Here is a 19,199-nt window from a genome sequence, read left to right on the forward strand (position 1 = left end):
CATATTTCAAATAATTATTCATGCCCCCACAACAGTCAGTATAGTCACAAGATCTGGGATGTGGAAGCTGATGTCACATTTGCAACTGAACACTTCCTGAACTTAGAAATATCTTGTCTGTATTGTTGGTGGCTTTATTCTCTGGATCCGATTGGGAATTCTATAAAGTCATTACAATCATAAACTTTTTTTTCCTTTCTTTTATTTATTTGTTGTTTTTTTTTGGGCTGGGGCGGTTTGGTGGCTAAATGCAATATATACTTTAATTTATTCATAACTCCCTGTTCAACAGATTCTGCTGCATGTGCAATGGTTTTGTACATGTAAGATGTTAATTTAATATATATACGGTATATACAGTGTACACACACACACATATATATATATATATATATATATATATATATATACATACATACACACACACACACACATATTTATATATACACACACACACACATTTTATATATATATATATATATATATCAGGGCTGAGCGATTAATCGATTTTAAATCTAAATCGGATTTATTATTCAAGACGATGTTAAAAAATATATATATATATATATATATATATATATATATATATATATATATATATATATATAAAATGTATACATACACACACAACATATACAAAAAAAATACAAACATCAACTTTTGTTTGAAATTTATTGCTTATATAAAGGCTCTAAACAATTTCCGGTTAAAAAAAAAACAAACTATGAACAACAGTTATAAATAAAATTATTACAGTGACTTTCACATGAAATTATATTGCACAATTAGTCTCAACAAGAATCAAAGAACACGTGTTGCTGCTCAGTATTGTGTAGGAATGTTCCGAGGTCTGTGGATAATGACGTACACCAGGTCCCTTAAAGGGACAGAAAGTAAAGAGAATCTACACGACTCACTGATTCATTCAAGACCAGATCCATTGATCATCCGCTCCAGGAATGAGTGACCACAAGTTACTGTCAAACAAAAGACTTGTTTCCTTTTTGCTCTAGCAACTACAGTGCCACCGAAATACAAAAAAGGGGAGAAAAAAATGTAACGTATGTGTCAAAACTTTGTTGTTGTGATTGGAGGCTCCTTCACTTAAATGCGATCGGTGTGTTTAGAATGCTGCCGTGGGGAGAGATCACCAAACACTCGTCTTCAGTCAAACCCCGGCCTCTTTCAGCTCGGCCTCACGTTGGTTCAGGATCATCGTTCAACAGCAGAGCTCGGGCGTGAGCTCCGAGCAAGACGGCTCTCTCCTCGTCTCACCTGGCAGTGTGCGATTGGTCAGCTACAGAAAACCCAGAGAGATGACCGGCAGAGCCTTTATACATGATCTAATAACTTGGTGTGTGTGAGGTCAGACGCTTTCCACCTCTGCTCTAAGTTCAGGACACAGTTCCTTCAGTAACATTTCCATCAACACCTAAAAAAAAAAAAGAAGAGAGTGAGACACGGACAAAGGGGTTGTGGCTTGGAACTCTTGTAGGATTCATGAGATTTGCTGCAATAGAGGGAATGTGCATGACGTCACAGATGAGACTTCACAGCGGGTTACGCCCACTGAGTGGCAGAAAGACTGAGTGTCAGAAAGACTGAGTGGCAGAAAGACTGAGTGGCAGAAAGACTGAGTGTCAGAAAGACTGAGTGTCAGAAAGACTGAGTGTCAGAAAGACTGAGTGTCAGAAAGACTGAGTGTCAGAAAGACTGAGTGGCAGAAAGACTGAGTGGCAGAAAGACTGAGTGGCAGAAAGACTGAGTGGCAGAAAGACTGAGTGGCAGAAAGACTGAGGGGCAGCGTAAACTTTCAGTTTGAGCAACTGGAAAACAACTAAAATGGGAAAGAGCTGTTGTGCGATCGACTGTACTCATAGATTTAGCAAGAAATCTGAGTTATCGTTTTACAGACTGCCGAAAAATAAGCTTAAGAGAGACAAATGGATCGCTGCAATTCACAGAAACAACTGGATTCCAGGCACCGAAATGTGGATTTGTGGTTCCCATTTTGTATCAGGTAATGTTGGATTTTTGGGTAGCTAAAGTTAAACGGTCAAATCATAAAGTTTGGTGTCCTCATCACTTTAATTTCTACAACAAATCCTGCCTGGAAGTAGGACCAAGCATCAAGACTTTTGTAAGCCTTCCCGCTTTGCTTCGTGTATTTCCCCGGCGTAGAAATTAAGTACTTATAAATATCAGAAAACTGGATTGGTGGCCAAATATTAATGTCCATGGACCACTGGTTCTTGGTAACTGTACCAAATATTAATGTCCATGGACCACTGGTTCTTGGTAACTGTACCAAATATTAATGTCCATGGACCACTGGTTCTTGGGGTAACTGTACGGGTCACTGTCAATTCCAACTGACGCTAATTTAAGACCATAATCAGCTGTTATCCCGTCTTCTCCACTAGTTGCAGCTGTTTCTGCTGATGTTTTGCCACTCAGTGTGAGTAAGGGGGGGGTCCAGTGGGGAAGTGACGTCAATGCAGACCCTCTATTGCAAAGATCATGTTTAAGTTTACAATGTGCTTTTCTTACATAAAGAAGATGTTTGTTGGCACTAGCCTCCTGCAGAGCGTTGAAAATCTTGATGATTCCATATCGGGCATTCTGCTGGCCAACCAGGTTAGCTAATGCATCTGATTCACAAGAAAGAAAAAGAGGCTCACTTTTCAACTATAACCAAGACGTGTGATATTAATACAACAAAAATGCTTAATATGGATTAAAAACCCATGTCTGCATGTGTACCTGGGATATTATCAAGAAGTTTCTGCTGAGCTTTTTCCTTGGTCTCGCTGCGTTCAGAATCACTCCGGACTTTGACGTGTGGCGCCAGCTTCCCGTTAGGCCAGAATGTTTCCCTGAACACGCTGATGTAACACACCAGCATCTGTTCACAGAAGATCCAGTTTACAGTATCTCGGATCTGTCTGGAACAAACAACGGAAATCATGTTAACCTCACACATGTGGATCTTTATGTACGGTACATGAAGATGTACATGAAATGGAAATGTCCACATGGGCATGATCTTATTTTTTCATATTGAAGCTGCAGACTGATTACTTTATTTAGCTAGCAGATTCACCCATGTGATGAACAAAAAGCAAAATTACTAAATAAAAATCTATCTCAGCAGCATTTACAAAAGATTGAGCAGTTAGAACACCAGCACTAAGAAAAACGAAGCGGTTCAGAATGAAGATGGTCTAGTATGGAAGAGTATTAGGGCCATGCAGGAGAAAAAATATTTGAGGGGAAGATTTCTTTTTATTGTGCACTTCGAGAAAAAAGTCGAAATGTCGAGAAAAAAGTCAAAATGTCGAGATAAATGTTGAAATACAATTTCGAGAAAAAAATCAGTGTTGAGATTAATGTTGAAATACAATTTCAAGAATAAAGTCGAAATTTCGTAAATAAAGTCGAGATTTCGTAAATAAAGTCGAAATTTCGCCTTTTCTCTCAACATTTCAACTTTATTCACGAAATTTTGACTTTTTTCTCGACATTTCGACTTTTTTCTCAAAGTGCATAATGAAAAAAAAAATCTTCGTCCTCTAAAATATTATTTTTATTTTTCTCCTGCCTGGCCCTAATACTCTTCCGTAGTCTAGTAAATGCTATCATGAAATATGTGTGGATTTTTTTCCCAAACAAAGTTCATAAAGTAGATCATCCTTAACATAAAAAAGATCAGGTTATTTTATCCCAAAATCTAAAGTGTGAGAACTTACTTGTTAATAGTTCGTCCAAATGTCACCTGGACTAGTGCAATTAGAGTCTTCCTCACCCACTTGAACACTAGGCAGGACAAGGGACAGACAACGCCAAAAGGAAAAGGTTAGACAAAGAGACAAACAGTGGAGAGCAGTTACAATTCATATTTCGGTCAACTCACTTCCTCTGAGTTCAAAGATTTCTCCTATGAGCATGAAGCACGGCTCAGCCAGAGCATTTCTTCTCCCATCTGCTTCATCTCCATAGTCTGACAGATCGCTGTCATCATCACCATCCTCCTATAAACAAACGTGCAGTGGAATTGAGGATGCAAGACAGTTGCAGTGATTCATAATTGATCTGTTCACAAGTGTTTACCTCTGTATGAGAGAAGAAATCTCCAGGTAACCTTTCCAGGAATGAGGCCAGAGAGAACGATGATTTCTTCTGAATAGACATGACCTTCACACATTCAACGAGATAGTATTAGTTTACAGCCTCAAGCCCTGAATTCAGAGTGGAAAATGAAAAAGCCTGGTCCTCAAGGTGCCAGGAAATTGAAAATGAGCAGAGCAAAGCGTGAAAAACTGTTTACCTTGAGGTGCTCTGGAGATGGAGATAGGAATGCGTAGAGAGCCTCCGACTGGCACAAACGCTCGTCTGTCAGCAGGCGCTAAAGCAGAGACACACACAGACAGTCTGAGCACCTGCACACCCACATTCTGCACAGAAAGATCTACCACCAATTTGACCCCACAGCTTTTTACATACTGGCCCAAACATGGCAGAACAATGTCACTAATGGCGCTTTTCCACTAGGACCTACCTTTTGTTAGTCACTCAAAACTTGCACTATAATGTAGTCGCTGATTTCATCTTCTTTTCCAAGACCCTGAAGTTCTCTTATTTCCGTTTTGCCCCAATTCAGTATTATTGAGTTATTTAGTGCAAATGAAAAACAATGTGTGCAGATAAATGTTTCCTCTGTTTTCTTCTGTTTCTTGGTCATGATGATGAAAGACATGATCAGAATGCTGCAAGAAACTCTCAAACATCGCTTGTACCTCCTTGTACCTTCCTCCTTTTTCACCCCTTATGTTTTTGCTAGACTCCTAGGCCAGGTAAAGGTAGAAATATTTCATAAAGAATATAAGGGATTATAAAAAAAAAAAAAGCAGGTACCAGGAACTAAAAGAGCAAAGTTAAGCAGAAATGTGGATAACTTTCCCTAACAGATTGTGGAACTACCCCAGACAGGAAAAAAGTCCCTCCCCTCATCAGTGTCATATCCAGCTACATATTCAGTGAATGTCTGTGTTGTTTACCTGGAGGAAGGCATTGAGCTGCGTTTTACTCTTGTCTAAGAACTTCTGGTCGATGGACTTGAAGGGAAGTTTACTCAGGGATGGCAACTGAAGTTTCTTCAATGAAGGAAAACACTGACAGGGAGAGAAAGACTATTAAAAAGGACTTTGCAATTATACATACATATAAAAAATTAACTATACAATAAATATAGTTCTACTGTATAGAACTAGTTATTTGCAAATATTACTACTTGAAAGTACACCGCTCTCCTACGAGAAAAAATATTTGAGGAGGAAGATTTTTTCTTTTATTGTGCACTTCCAGAAAAAAGTCAAAATGTCGACATTAATGTTGAAATACAATTTCAAGAATAAAGTCGAAATTTCGAGAATAAAGTCGAAATTTCGAGAATCAACTTGAAATACATTTAGACTTTTTTCTCGAAATTGTATTTCAACATTAATCTAGACATTTCGACTTTTTTCTCGACATTTCGACTTTTTTCTCAAAGTGCATAATAATAAAAAAAAGTCTTCCTCCTCTAAAATATTTTTTATTTTTCTCCTGCCTGGCCCTAATAATCTTCCGTACTCTCCACACCTCATCGCCATCAGATGTATTTTATTTCACCACATAGGGAGGTAAATATGCTTTGCACCATCTCATGTCTCTTTAATCTGGATCTTACTCCATCATCTACAAGTCTTTAAATGAGGCTTCCCACAGCCGTGCAGCACATTCTGCTATAATGTGATGATATATAAATACATACTGGAAACACAGTCATGCAAGGAGACGTTGTTCTTTTACCTCAGTGAGTTTGCGGTGCAGGATCTGGAATTCAGTGAGTTTCCTCTGGACACTCCAGCAGCTGTTGGACGTCTCCTCTCCCTCCACCAGACTTACACAGACGCTGTAACTGGCTACCGTCTCACCACCTTCCTCTGCAGCCTGAAATGTACACATGTACACAGTTAAATATGGGTTGAAATTACTATACGGTACATAAATTGTCTCTGGTACGTCATTCAACAGGTGTACACATTTCTTGGGACCATGAAATAATCTCAAACACTTGTTGATGAAGTTGATGAAAAGAGAACTACCTCAACAATCACAATAAACCCCAACCGCTGCATAATATTTCACACATAAGTAAAACGTCCCATCTGCTGTTTTGTTGCTAAATGAAACTACTGTCACCTCGGCGGTTGTGATAGAAGCTCTCCAGTGGCCCAGGTTCTCACACCACCAGTCAGTCCTGCTGATGTGCTGCTGGAGCTCCCCGTGTTCTCTTTCCATAGCTCCTATTTCTTCTTTTAGTTTGCTCACAATCTACAAGCAAACAGGACAAAGAATTCATGCAGCATGAAAATTATAGTATTATGAACAAATGACAACAAAGGAATATCTTTCATATCTAAACTGCCCAGGGCATCATGGAGAGAGACCTCAGTAGTTCAGATACTGTGTTTGTACGGAAGAGTATTAGGGCCATGCAGGAGAAAAAATATTTGAGAGGGGAAGATTTTTTTTTATTGTGCACTTCGAGAAAAAAGTTGAAATGTCGAGAAAAAAGTTGAAATGTCGAGAAAAAAGTCGAAATGTCGAGATGTTGAAATACAATTTTGAGAAAAAAGTCGGAATGTCGAGAAAAAAGTCAAAAAGTCGAGATTAATGTTGAAATACAATTTCGAGAAAAAAGTCGAAATTTCGTGAATGAAGTTGAAATTTCGCCTTTTTTCTCAACAATTCGACTTTTTTCTCGACATTTCGACTTTTTTCTCGAAATTGTACTTCAACATTAATCTCGACATTTTGACTTTTTTCTCGACATTTCGACTTTTTTTTCGACGTGCATAATGAAAAAAAAAATCTTCCAACTCTAAAATATTTGTATTTTTCTCCTGCCTGGCCCTAACACTCTTCCGTACTGTTTGTGTTCTATGTAATTTGTTACCTTTTTGTCTGGTTTAGGTGCGTTTTGGATGGAGCCGAGGGCCTGGCGTTTGTACTCCAGTTTGTCATAGAGTTGGCGTAGTTTAGTAGCAGCATAGCTGGCCTGCTCATTTATTCCTTTACTGCCCTCGTCGCACACCTCGTCTCCTGCATCCAGACCCTGGCACTGAGCACACGGGGAGAGCAGGGAAGATTTATATTTGTGAAGAATCAAGACAAGAAAAAAAACTTTTTTTTTCATACACATTCAAACACAAGCATGAAATGAAAAAAAGACTGAATGTTTCTCATTTCTGTATTTAAGCGTGGCTGACCCCTTCCCCTCTTTCTTCGGGACTGCTCCCTGATTGGCTGAACTGCTCGTCTCTTCTGATCAGCCTATCATAGAGGTCCGAAACCAGGAAGGAAGGGTAGTAACGTTCTCTCATCGTCTCAGCAACCTGTACAATGATTGAATGCAACAAAAAAGCTTTATAGTCACTCTAAATATATCCATACTATCCACCACTGACTAGAATAAAAGTACATTCACCTGCTCTTGTAATCTGACGAAGACCTGAGTTCCTCTGTTCCCCACTAGACTCTGCTGGATCTCCTTAAGCAGAACCTTCTCCACTGGAATGTCTCTGCTTTCTACAAAAAACTTCTGGTAGATTTCTCCTACAATTTGGGGCACCTCGTTCTGTCAGATAGAAACAGACAAATATCAGTTATTTGTGTATGTTCTTAACTTAATTCAAGTAATTTAGCTTTCATTATATCATGAATTACACTTTTAAGTGGAAAAAAAAAATCAAGGAGCCATATATAAAGCTTAATTGTCACTAAAAATACAAAAAAACAGGACCTGGCAAGAAAAACAAACTCAGATTAATAATTTCTGCTGGTTTCTTTCCCAGAATTGTAAAATGCTTTTTAAAATTGTTCAACATATGTAGCAGGGCTTAACCTTCTGGAGTCAACAGATGCTGAGTCTACGTTTCAACTTGTTTATAAAGATTAAGTTTTCACTTTCAAGTTTTTAAAGCGAGTTTATAGACCAAATAAAACCGTTAGGATAAATAATATACAGCATGATTCTTTCTGAATATTGTCATCATGTTTTGTGCTGGAAAAAAAACAGCGTTAAAATGGGCCAGTCTCAGAAAAGTGCTCACAAGTGGGGAGAAAAAAAACAAACAAACCGTAAACACCCTCTTTCCTATTGGTGGAAAAATTTATTATGTACCACAGCAACCAATCCAGATATTATATGGCAATGCACAGAATCTGGTTGCTGAGGAAGAGAGGGGAGTTGTGATGGTGAGCTTGGAGACGCAGCCTTCGGGTGGATAAAAAGAGGATGGACATCTGGAGGTGTCACAATGTTTGTCGGGGTGGCACAAATAATTTGTGTGGCATCTTATTTTGACACTATCTTTTTTTCTTCTTTTTTTCTTAAATCAATAAAAATGTGAGGCATTGTCTACGGTCTTTGTACGTTTTGATTGTATAGAAATGTAATTCTCCTCAGTTGTGTGAAATAAGACCTGGAAACAGGCATTGTGCCATAGAATTGTCAAATTGGTTTAATTCACCGTACAAATTGTCACAGATTACTTTACTACTACTACTACTTTACTGTATTTGACCCGGTCTTTGTACGTTTTGACCGTATAGAAACGTAATTCTTGCCATTCTAAGAATGAGATGTACCTGCTGTACTCTACTGTCCTTACTTTTAACAACTTTGCTTTTTATAATTTTACCTCTTTTCTTATTATTTTATTTACTGTTTAATTGTGTCCTGCCGCTTTTAATGATGATGATGATGAATTTGATGTAAAGCACTTTGAATTCCCTTGTGTTGAATTGTGCTATACAAATAAACTTGCCTTGTCTGCATTTTAAAATAAAAAGTGTACATAACTTTTTTGTTGGCTAAATTTGTACATATGTTTTTGAAATTTACAACTGATATTTGCATTCTAAGCTACAAAAATGGTTCGTTAAACATGTTTGTCGTTCTCACAAAAAAAAAAAGTTTTTCCAACTCAGATTTTGTTTTTGTGTGCTTTTCAATGTTAAAATAAAAAAAGGTTTGTACTGGAAAAAAAGGTTGTGTTAAAGCAAGGAAACATCAAAAACCTGCAGGACTATGTGAGAGGTCAAATCAAAAGACAATTATACCCTTGACTCCAGAGGGTTAAGACCCCTGAACAATGTGGAATCAGTGGAATAAATATAGTTTATTACGGCTTTAGAGGGCCTCTAAACACTAGTTATGATACACACAATTTCATTTACTTTGACTTTAAGCGCTGTTGGGATGAAATGTGTGTAGAAAATACCTTGCTTGCAGTTTTCAGCGTTTCCACAAGTTCCCAGAAGCTTATCAGAGCTCTCCTATCAACTCTCTCCATGTAAACTTTAAAATGCTCTCTGTAGCCAGGATTACACAGAATGTCATCAAATTGAAGGATCTGAATCAAGACAGAGTTTCAAAAGAGAAAGTTAAATAAAACAGGCATGTCTATGGCATGCATTTCACAAGAAATGAAGCTGTTCCCAACATAATATTACAAATAACTTTAGAGTGATCAACAAGTTTTTGTTTTTTTTTCAACAGAGACAAGACTCACAGTATCACAAATCACATGTGGCTAACCTTTTGACTTTGAGGGTCATCACTGTCATCACCTCCTCCTTCCTCATTGTTTTCATAGTTTGGTCCACCAAGCAGACGGATCCGCTTCTCACATTGTTTCTTAGCAACAGTCAGCTGATTGATATATCGTTTCATATCTCTGGCTCTCAATAGGTCGGCCTTCATGGCTCCAGACTCTTTACCTTTCCGTTCTAAGAGAGACATCACAGGTAATGAAGGGAATTGTAAAATCAGTCTGCTTAATGTGGAAAAGTTGTTTCGTCTTTACCTTTTTGCTTTTTGAGCTGAGGCAGATTACTGATGGTGGTGGCATGAATAATTTCTACAACTATCTGATACCTGAAGAGAAGAAGAGACAAAAACATTAGTAGTTATTCCTCAAATGAATTAATGAGGATCATGAAATAATAAAATCTAAACCAACTGTCTTGGTTATAGAAGCTGTAATAATGAGGCAAAAGGGCCAAATACAAATACAAGACACAATAAGTACAGTAAAGTACAGGACATGTAATGAGGATACAATTTTAACGCACTATCATACACAACATACTATATATTATATACAGTAAACAGAAGTAATACATTTGTTTATAAAATTAACAAAATATTTGAGCAAATTCAGTGCCAAGCTATTATTTGTCTGAAGCAAAACAAGATAGCATATTAGGGCTGGGCGATATGGACCAAAAGTCAGATCTCGATATTTTCTAGCTGAATGGCGATACTCGATATATATCGATATTTTTTCTGTGCCATAATTGGGGTTTCCCCAAAGCATTATAGCATAGCATCTCTGTTAGCTTCATTTTTTTCTGAGGCAAACCCTTAAAAAAACAGTCAGTTTTAATACAAAGCCTAAAGAATAAAAATTCTTCTTGAATAAAATAAAACAAATATCCCTTTCCTGCATAACAATTAAATTAAAATACACTGTGCAATTAATACAATGTAGACAGTAACAGGCAGACTTTTCCACTGAGGTTGACAGTTGTGCAAATAACAAAACATTTGTTCGATATATATTAAAATATATATATTAAAATCTCGATATATCGCCCAGCCCTATAGCATATATATATATATATATATATATATATATATATATATATATATATATATATATATATATATATATATATATATATATATATATATATATAAACAGAGTATTAAGAAAGTGTGTATTGTAAGTGCATTATAGAGTTTAGTCTCAGTTTAACAAGGTCAGGTTGGTAATTCTACATTTGTGCCTTTGCTGATAATACCTGAGTTGTTTGAGGAAATTGACATCAGCAGAAGTTGATATAAGCTTAACAAAGTCTTCATAAGAGGCAGCATAAGTGTAAGCTTTTTTCTGCTGCTCAGCCATCTGTTCCCTCTGTTCCAACTGAGACAGCAGCATTCTGTTGATGGAGTCTGGATCGCTGAGCAGCTCCACCAAAGGCTTCAGAACTGGAGACAATGCAGAAAAAAAACCTTTTCAGAAAAATGTACACATATGTATGTTTGGTAGATTATTAGTTTGTTGTAACAACAAACTTTTTGGCAGTAAACCATATACGGTTGGAAAGCCTATTTATTTATGGGTTGGGCTCTTTTGGAAATTAAGATACATATAATATGAAGTGAATATGTTTATAAGTCTGAATATATTGAATGAAAATTAACACATTTACTGTAGAAAAGGGGAAATATTTAGGTGTAAAATTTCTCCATAATCTCAGGTAATAACAACCACATCTATCTTCAGGACTACGACGACTACACGCTTACTCCATTTCAAAGACTTTTACTGTAGAAATGTGAAAAGATTGGAGGTGGGAAATTTCCACTTTTCTACAGTAAAAGTGTTTAAAATTCAGTATGTGCAATAAATTTTCTCAATTTTGACATGTTTTTTACCATTTGTCAAACGTTAAATTAGAGCATTTCACAACTGAAATCATCCATCACACAATTTATTATTAATATATGTATTTATAACTGATCCAAACACTTTTATCTGATTCATTTGTCTTAAACTCTTTCTTTGAAAACGGCAGGTTGTATTTGAGCATTGTTCATTGAGTTCTCGTAAAGATTGTAATACAAGTGCAAACAAAATTTGGGAGCAGCTGATTTGACCACGCAAATACGATTGATGGCGATTGACCGCAGTTGCTCTTTCATGGTGGTGAAAAGGCGAGGAAACTTCTTTATCAGTGGAATGGAACTGAGTCCAATTATTCTGTTTTGTGCTAACTTGCTCATATTGATGTATTTCTTGCAAGATCCATACGGGATAATGCAATACACAGAAAAAACAAGATGGCGCGAGAGACTTGGCGATGTCAGACTTTCATTCCATACATGAGAGAGAGAGATTGTGAGAAAGAGAGTGAGAGAGAGAGAGAGACACAGACATACAGTATTTACGCAGGTATGGTACAGCCTTATATATAGAACTGGCATCAAAATGTTGTCTCTGTACCTTTGAAAGTGATGACTTCTGTCAGGCAGAAGCGGAGAGTGTGGGACTTGGCATCCTTCTGCGGCAGCAGGCACAGCAGAAGTATTCTTGCAACACAGCGAAGGAAGGCCATCTCCGTGTCTGGATTTATCAAACAGGGGTGAAGAGGAAACGGCCGAGCAACTTCTTCTGGTCTTCATGCACACATGAAATGAAAAATGCATATGAGGACTTGGAGAGAAACAGAAAGATACAGAAGAATTTTTAAGTGTTATTCTGTCTGTTATATGATCTCAAAAGGGGAACAAATTTCCTCATAAATAATAGTCAGTCCTATCCATCACTTAAAAATTATGGAACAATTTAATCACACATGTGTATATTACCAAAAGCTGATCAATATGTTATTAAAAATCCCTGCGTACCTTGCAGAGCCAGACTTAAGGTCTGTGAAGTGTGTGTGAAGGATCCGGATGCTGTCGTAACACACTACGTTGACGAGGTCGATGTCAGCGAGCCTGGATCTCAGCTGGCCAATCATCTGCCACCAATCCTCCAGCAGCATGGAGTACAGCTGGCCCTCGTCCTGGCTCAGGGGGACGTACCAGGACAGGATGTAGTCTCTGTACGCATAGTCAAACACTGGGGACACACAGGAACATCGGTTACACTGGTTTTGCTGAAATACGATAAGAATACAAGATTATACATTTATTTTTTCATTTCATTTAAAATGTTCCCAATTATCAAATATTTGTTTGCTTGTGTAGAACCTGCCAGCATCCCCGAAGATTTTGCAGGAACATGATTTTACTTAACCAGGCAAGTAACATAGGCAACTTTAGTAGAAGTAGGGCTGAAATGATTCCTCGAATAATTCTAGTAATTCGATTACAAAAAATGATCGAGGAATTTTCTCTGCTTTGAAGAATCGTTTAATTTTGCCAGCTCAAAGCAGGTATTTCAGGTTTTCGCAGGTTTTGCGCGCTGACGCCGCGCACGTAAAGGAAGAAGAAAGAGGTGGCGGATATGTTTGGTTTTAGTAACATGCCGTGCTCAGGCAGACGGGAGACACATGTAGCTCAGTGCTTAACTTTTATTTTTAATCCACTCTATATTCTTCTGGTCCGTTCTCCTATAATATGTTCCCCCTCTAACCCGGTACATACATAGGTTCCTCTAAACATCTGTTCCCGCTACAGTTTTAACTAAAAGAAAATGTGCTCCAATACAGCAGGTCTCATCATTTTATTTTGAACACTGCCAAACCTCAAAATCTTAAAGACTTTAACTTAAAACTTAACTAGAACTTAAAATTTGCTTGACACAAATGAAAGTTCAATTGAAACACGTGGGAAAAACACCTAACCTTTTAAGTTATGTGTATTATCAGGTGTAATGGCATTTTAAGGTTAGAAATAAGAATATTTCTTGGTAAGATCCTTAGTTTTTTGAGTGAAGGCAGTGAATTTGGTCGACTGGTGTAAGTTCAGGGTCTTTAAATGCACACCTCCGACCTCGAGCACCTAATATGAACATGCTGGCATTGGCAGTATCTCCTGAGGAAGCTCCACCGCTTCTGGCTCCTCGGTCCTATTTCACTTCAATAGGTCCTATTTACCGGTAAGTGATTTCTTGATTGAGAACAGGTGTGGCATAATCAGGCCTGGGTGCGGCAATCACTTCTACACACAGGGCCATGTAGGTTTGGATTTTTCTTTCCCCTTGATAATAAAAACCTTCATTTAAAAACTGCATTTGTGTTTACTTGTGTTATCTTTGTCTAATATTTAAATTTGTTTGATGAACATTTAAGTGTGACAAATATGCAAAAAAATAAGAAATCAGGAAGGGGGCAGCACTTTTTCACACAACTGTATATACATATATACATACATACATACTGTATATACATACCGGTAGATACACATATATATATATATATATATATATATATATATATATATATATATATATATGTATATATATAATATTCGGTACATACAAGTCAATGTTAAGACGATATGAAATACTGTACTGAAATTAAGATATTGACAGCCGCACAGATTGTAGTCAATCAAGTCTCCTAATGCTGAAAAATTAGGCGTGTTTGTTTATAGTCAGTGTGTCATAGCGGCCTGTTTGAGATTGAGTGGTTCATGTTCATCAGATGTGTATGTGTGCACGCACGCACGCAATATAATGTAATGCAGATGTAAAGTTTTACATAAAAACCCTGAGCAAAGGCGGTTCATTACCTTCCTTCAGGGCTTTATCCACATTGTGGGACACCACCACTTTTCTGCTCTGGTTTGACTCCTGAGCTGTCACTGAAAAACGACCCTAAAAAAAAAATTAATAAAAAGTTTATTTTTAATCCCAGACATGGAAAACAGCCTAAAATTAGATTAAATTAGATCCATTATTAACTAATTTAACACAACTTTATGATACATATTAATACATGTGATAAATCATCACAATTTGACCATTGTCCATTTATTGTCAATAAATATATACATCATTTTTCTCTCTTAAAATTCATTCATTCATTCATTTTCCCTACCTGCATCAATCCTATTCAACGTCACAAGGATGTGGAGTCTATCCCAGCTACCACTAGGTGAGAGTACACCCTGAACACGTCACCAATCCATCACAGGGACAAACTACACTAATAATCATACATAGTTACATTTAAAAAATAAAACTTTTCACAAGTTGACAGACTTGATTAAATGTCTGTCCCATGCTTTGGTAAAAATACCAGATAAACAAAGTGGCACAGCTTCTTTTTCCACCATGAATTCCCAGCTCTTTTCATAGAAACTAGTTTTGGAAGGACCCCGGCGTTCAACTCCAATCTATCCCACTTTTTCATTCTGTGTTTCTCTCTTTACCTTTTCTGAACTCTGTCTTACACATTCAAGCAACTATGTAAACAAATGTTGATATTATTTGATACCCAGCACTAGAGCTGAATGATTTTAGGAAAATCAAATTGCGATTTAAATTATCGATTGACAATTTTCTTCAAATTAAGCTTCAGTGCAATAGTCAAAATGTGTACAGTAACATTTACAAACATGAGAGAAAGATACATCATACCATCAAAACATTACAAGCTATTACTCTAATTTAAGGATGAATGAAAACTAAAGGTAAGAATTGCTTCCAAATGTATTGATTAACAAGAAACATTTATGTTCTTTTAAGTCCTTCACAAATAGCTGTTATTACAACTGAGGAACTAAAAGAGCCATCTTTGACTGTCTTAACTTAAAACATATATAGTAACGGGACGGAATCATGTATCTTCTGTTCAACAGATGCAAGCGAGTTCCTTTAGGTATCCATCCACAGCCGGGAGTTTTCAACTAAATCAATACTTGATTGCTGATAATAACCAATAACTGATCAATCTGAAAACCCTTAGTCTCCTATAAGCCTGAAACCTTAACACAACAAGACACCCACATTTCTCATAGTTCATGCAACATGCCAACATGCCAACCAGACCAACATCTCCCTGCAAAGCTTCACTGTGTGTCAGTGGTAGGGATGCACTGATTTCATTAAGATCAGATATCAGACCTGACATTGACAAACTATGTGGATCAGTTATTGCAAAATTATAACATGAGCTGATCCGTTCACTCGAAATCTGTTGCTATACATGGATTTTGTTTCTATGTATGTTAGTTCCGGCTGTTACATTTTATTCAATTTATCTAAGTTTGATTGTATTTTATATTAAATTGAGTGGTAATGCACAGTTATTTAGTCCAGCAGGTGGACAACTGTTTATTTTTGTAAAAATTAAATAATAGTTTAGCTGAGAAGAAAAAGTCTTCATGGTGAGGTATACTGTTCATTAACTCAATAATGTTACTGGGTATTGACTGATGTGCAAACACCAGGCATCAGCATCAGTACCACAAGCTGAAAAGGTCAGATCAGTGCATCCCTAGTAAGCGGTGACTGTGAAGAACTGAATATAGGCATCTTACCATGAGCTTGTTAAGGACCTCCAACCGTGTAGTGGATTGCATTCTGTTAGAGTCAAAGCAGCTGACCTTGAGAGGGCTCTTCCTGACCAGAAGGACGAAGCTCCCAGCCAGGAAACACAATAAGGCGAATGATACATAGATGAACAGCTTCAGCAAAAAAGATGTGAGAGTCAGGCCACCCCAGGCCAGCTGAAAGACGACTGCTGCCACCACGCCCAGGCAGAAAGCAGGGACGAACCGGAACGAGGAGCCGCAGGCAGAGCTGGGGCTGACAGACATGGGTCCCTCTTGTGTCCCGGGGCTTCTGCTTTCCTCAGCCGGTGGTGGAGTGGTAGTTGAGGTGCCGGGCATAATGTGACCCCACCATCTATGTATGTGTCACTGCTATTTAGGCTGCGACTTTGCTCCGCTCGTGTATAAGCAAAGTACCAGCGAGAGCTAAGATGTGTACATTTGCGTATACCCTCGAGTATAAGACTGTTTCCAAGAGGCATCCCCGCTGCAGCATCTTCCCGTGGATCCAGCCGCTATGTCCTCACCAGAGCAAGCAAAAGGACACCCCGGGTGATGGCTCGGAGAGAGCAACTACGGCTGTCACCTTAGAAATGAATATGTGGTGGATTAGTTAGTGGCGGTTTCTAAAAAACGAAATAGCTCATGCAAGTTAGGATCACCTGCTCTATAAAGCACACCAAAAAATGCGTAAGCGTTAACTTCAGGGTTCGTACACATTTTTCAAGATCAAATTCAAGCACTTTTCATGCACTTTCAAGGGTCATTTTCAAAATCTTCAAGCACCTTAATCGCTGGGGTAAAATATCTACAGGAATATATATACTCAGAATTATTTTTTCTGCTTTTTAATCACAATTATATACATTGTATCATGCTGTAAACTTCTTCATCTTACTGATTTTCAGGGTTCCTGCGGGTGCTTGAAATCCTTGAAAGTGCTTGAATTTCAATGTTGTGTTTTCCTTCTGTGCTTTAAATAAATCTGACATTGTTTATTATAAAATAGACTGATTTATTGCTTGTGTAGTTGAAAACTATATGACAACAGGACCTTGAAAAAATAATCGCATATTAAATCGCAATCGCAATATTGAGGAAAAAAATCGCAATTAGATTATTTTCAAAAATCGTTCAGCCCTATTTTCAAGGCCTGAAAAGTGCTTGAATTTTAGTTTAAGTGCTTGAAAGTGCTTGAAATTATAACTCTGTGTCTTTCACAAAATTGGGATTAGAATGTATAGTTTAGTTATTACAGGGTTCCTACACATTTTTCAAGGTCAAATTCAAGCACTTTAAAGGGTCATTTTCAAAATCTTCAAGCACCTTATCGCTGGGGTAAAATATCTACAGGAATATACTCATAATTATTTTTTCCGCTTTTTAATCACAATTATGTTCATTGTATCATGCTGTAAACATCTAGTTATGTTTCATCTTACTGGTTTTATTCTTCCTTGTAATAACTAAACTATACAGTCTGATGATCCCAATTTTGTGAAAGACACAAGAGTTATAATTTCAAGCACTTTCAAGCACTTAAAACTAAAATTCAAGCACTTTTCAGGCCTTGAAAACACAACATTGAAATTCAAGCACTTTCAAGGATTTCAAGCAGCCGTAGGAACCCTGAAAATTGTAGCTTCTACAAAGGTAGAAAACCGTTAGGTGGCACTTTTTTGTCAGGGTAGCAAAAACCGACAGAACACCGGCTGACGAGACATTTAGCTGGCTAAAGCCTAATTTATGGTTCCGCGTTAAATCGACGGCGTAGGCTACGGCGTAGGGTACGCGGCGACGCACACCATACGCCGTAGGCTCTGCGTCGGTGTAACGCGGAACCATAAATCAGCCTTAAGTCACAGTCAACAACAGCTAGCGTTAGCTCACCCACCTTTCATTTAGAGCAAGCTGTCCCTTAACAACAGCAACATTGGCGGCTTCTCCATCAAAAAGTCGTATCTGCGCTATTGCAATAGCGAAACGAATTCCCCCAAATGCAGCGACAATCATGCAAATACCCAGACCAGTCAAAGATGAAAACAGGTGACTGTTTTTCTCCCCGAGCTCCGTCTGACTGACAGTCTGGCTGACAGCGACCAGCCAGCCAATCAGCGGCCGCCCTGCACTGACGTCGCTTCCGTTGTTGCCCCGCTACGGCCCGGGTGGGCGGGGTCCTGGCCGAGACCCGTGAATACGAGGGGAAACACCGCCCACCGAGACGGCTCGCCTCTTCATTAAGCGAACCCTCAGACAAGGGCTCGTGCTCAGTGACGACAAACTTGTCTTTCAAACAAAGGCATCATTCAATGTGAATAAAAATAATTAATGAATAATAATAAAAAAATAAATAATTCAACAAGATGTTTTTACAGTACTGAATGTCAAATGATTTATTATCAAGGGTTTTATCAATAAATGCATAATAATCTCAAACTAACCGTGTCTACTCTCACCCATATACATTATATATATATATATATATATATATATATATATATATATATATATATATATATATATATATATATATATATATATATATATATATATATATACATACATATATACATATATATATATATGAAATTTAAAAATATATAGGTTTCAGCCATTCATGCTACAATAACAAAAAGGCTCCATACAGCCTTCTTTTAATGATAACTTTAAAAGCAATATATGTATTGATACCTGCCAGGTGGCGTTCAAGTCACTGAAATAGATGAGATAAAAAGGACGTTTTCCTTATTATACTACAATAAAGTGCTCTTAAGAATACTGCATGCAAAAACGGCTGTCAGGTCCCAGTTGTTCAGAAATGATAAGAGATTTTGTGTAAATAATCAAAACAAGACATTTACTCCTATTACTCAAATACAATTATCCCAGAACAAAATAATGAAGATTCAATGTAAAAGTTCAAAAGACAGGATTGATCATTTTATTACTCAAATCATGGTTATATTTCAAATGGCCGGGGTATGTAGAGATAACATGTAGCTGAGTATATGGTTACAAGCCTATACGCAAGAGATATAGTAGATTTAGTGAGTACAAAGAAAGTCATGAAAAACTCATA

At 37.4% G+C, this 19,199-nt stretch overlaps 1 protein-coding gene across 1 annotated transcript; it reads right to left on the reverse strand.

Annotated features, from left to right (window-relative positions):
- Nucleotides 1-664: 664 nt before the first annotated feature.
- On the reverse strand, nucleotides 665-18,201 carry snx25 (sorting nexin 25). Its single transcript, XM_061725900.1, has 22 exons — nucleotides 18,015-18,201; nucleotides 16,109-16,706; nucleotides 14,357-14,441; nucleotides 12,524-12,740; nucleotides 12,120-12,292; nucleotides 10,915-11,101; nucleotides 9,915-9,985; nucleotides 9,647-9,837; nucleotides 9,330-9,461; nucleotides 7,532-7,681; nucleotides 7,314-7,439; nucleotides 7,001-7,165; nucleotides 6,244-6,375; nucleotides 5,851-5,991; nucleotides 5,058-5,171; nucleotides 4,328-4,405; nucleotides 4,111-4,194; nucleotides 3,914-4,031; nucleotides 3,750-3,816; nucleotides 2,764-2,945; nucleotides 2,551-2,651; nucleotides 665-1,432 (listed from the first exon to the last, which is right to left on the reverse strand). The coding sequence occupies exons 2-22, from the start codon at nucleotides 16,457-16,459 to the stop codon at nucleotides 1,367-1,369; spliced, it is 2,931 nt and encodes a 976-aa protein (XP_061581884.1). The 5' UTR covers nucleotides 16,460-16,706; nucleotides 18,015-18,201; the 3' UTR covers nucleotides 665-1,366.
- Nucleotides 18,202-19,199: the final 998 nt, after the last annotated feature.

Source organism: Cololabis saira, chromosome 7 (assembly GCF_033807715.1).
Source record: "Cololabis saira isolate AMF1-May2022 chromosome 7, fColSai1.1, whole genome shotgun sequence".
Classification (NCBI taxonomy): Eukaryota; Metazoa; Chordata; class Actinopteri; order Beloniformes; family Belonidae; genus Cololabis; species Cololabis saira.

Coding starts and splice junctions, on each gene's coding strand:
- snx25 (XM_061725900.1), bottom strand. CDS start 16,459: ATGCCCGGCACCTCAACTACCACTCCACCACCGGCTGAGGAAAGCAGA. Junction 9,462..9,646: donor ATGACCCTCAAAGTCAAAAG/GTTAGCCACATG, acceptor GTCTTGATTCAG/ATCCTTCAATTTGATGACAT. Junction 5,992..6,243: donor CTTCTATCACAACCGCCGAG/GTGACAGTAGTT, acceptor TGTACATTTCAG/GCTGCAGAGGAAGGTGGTGA.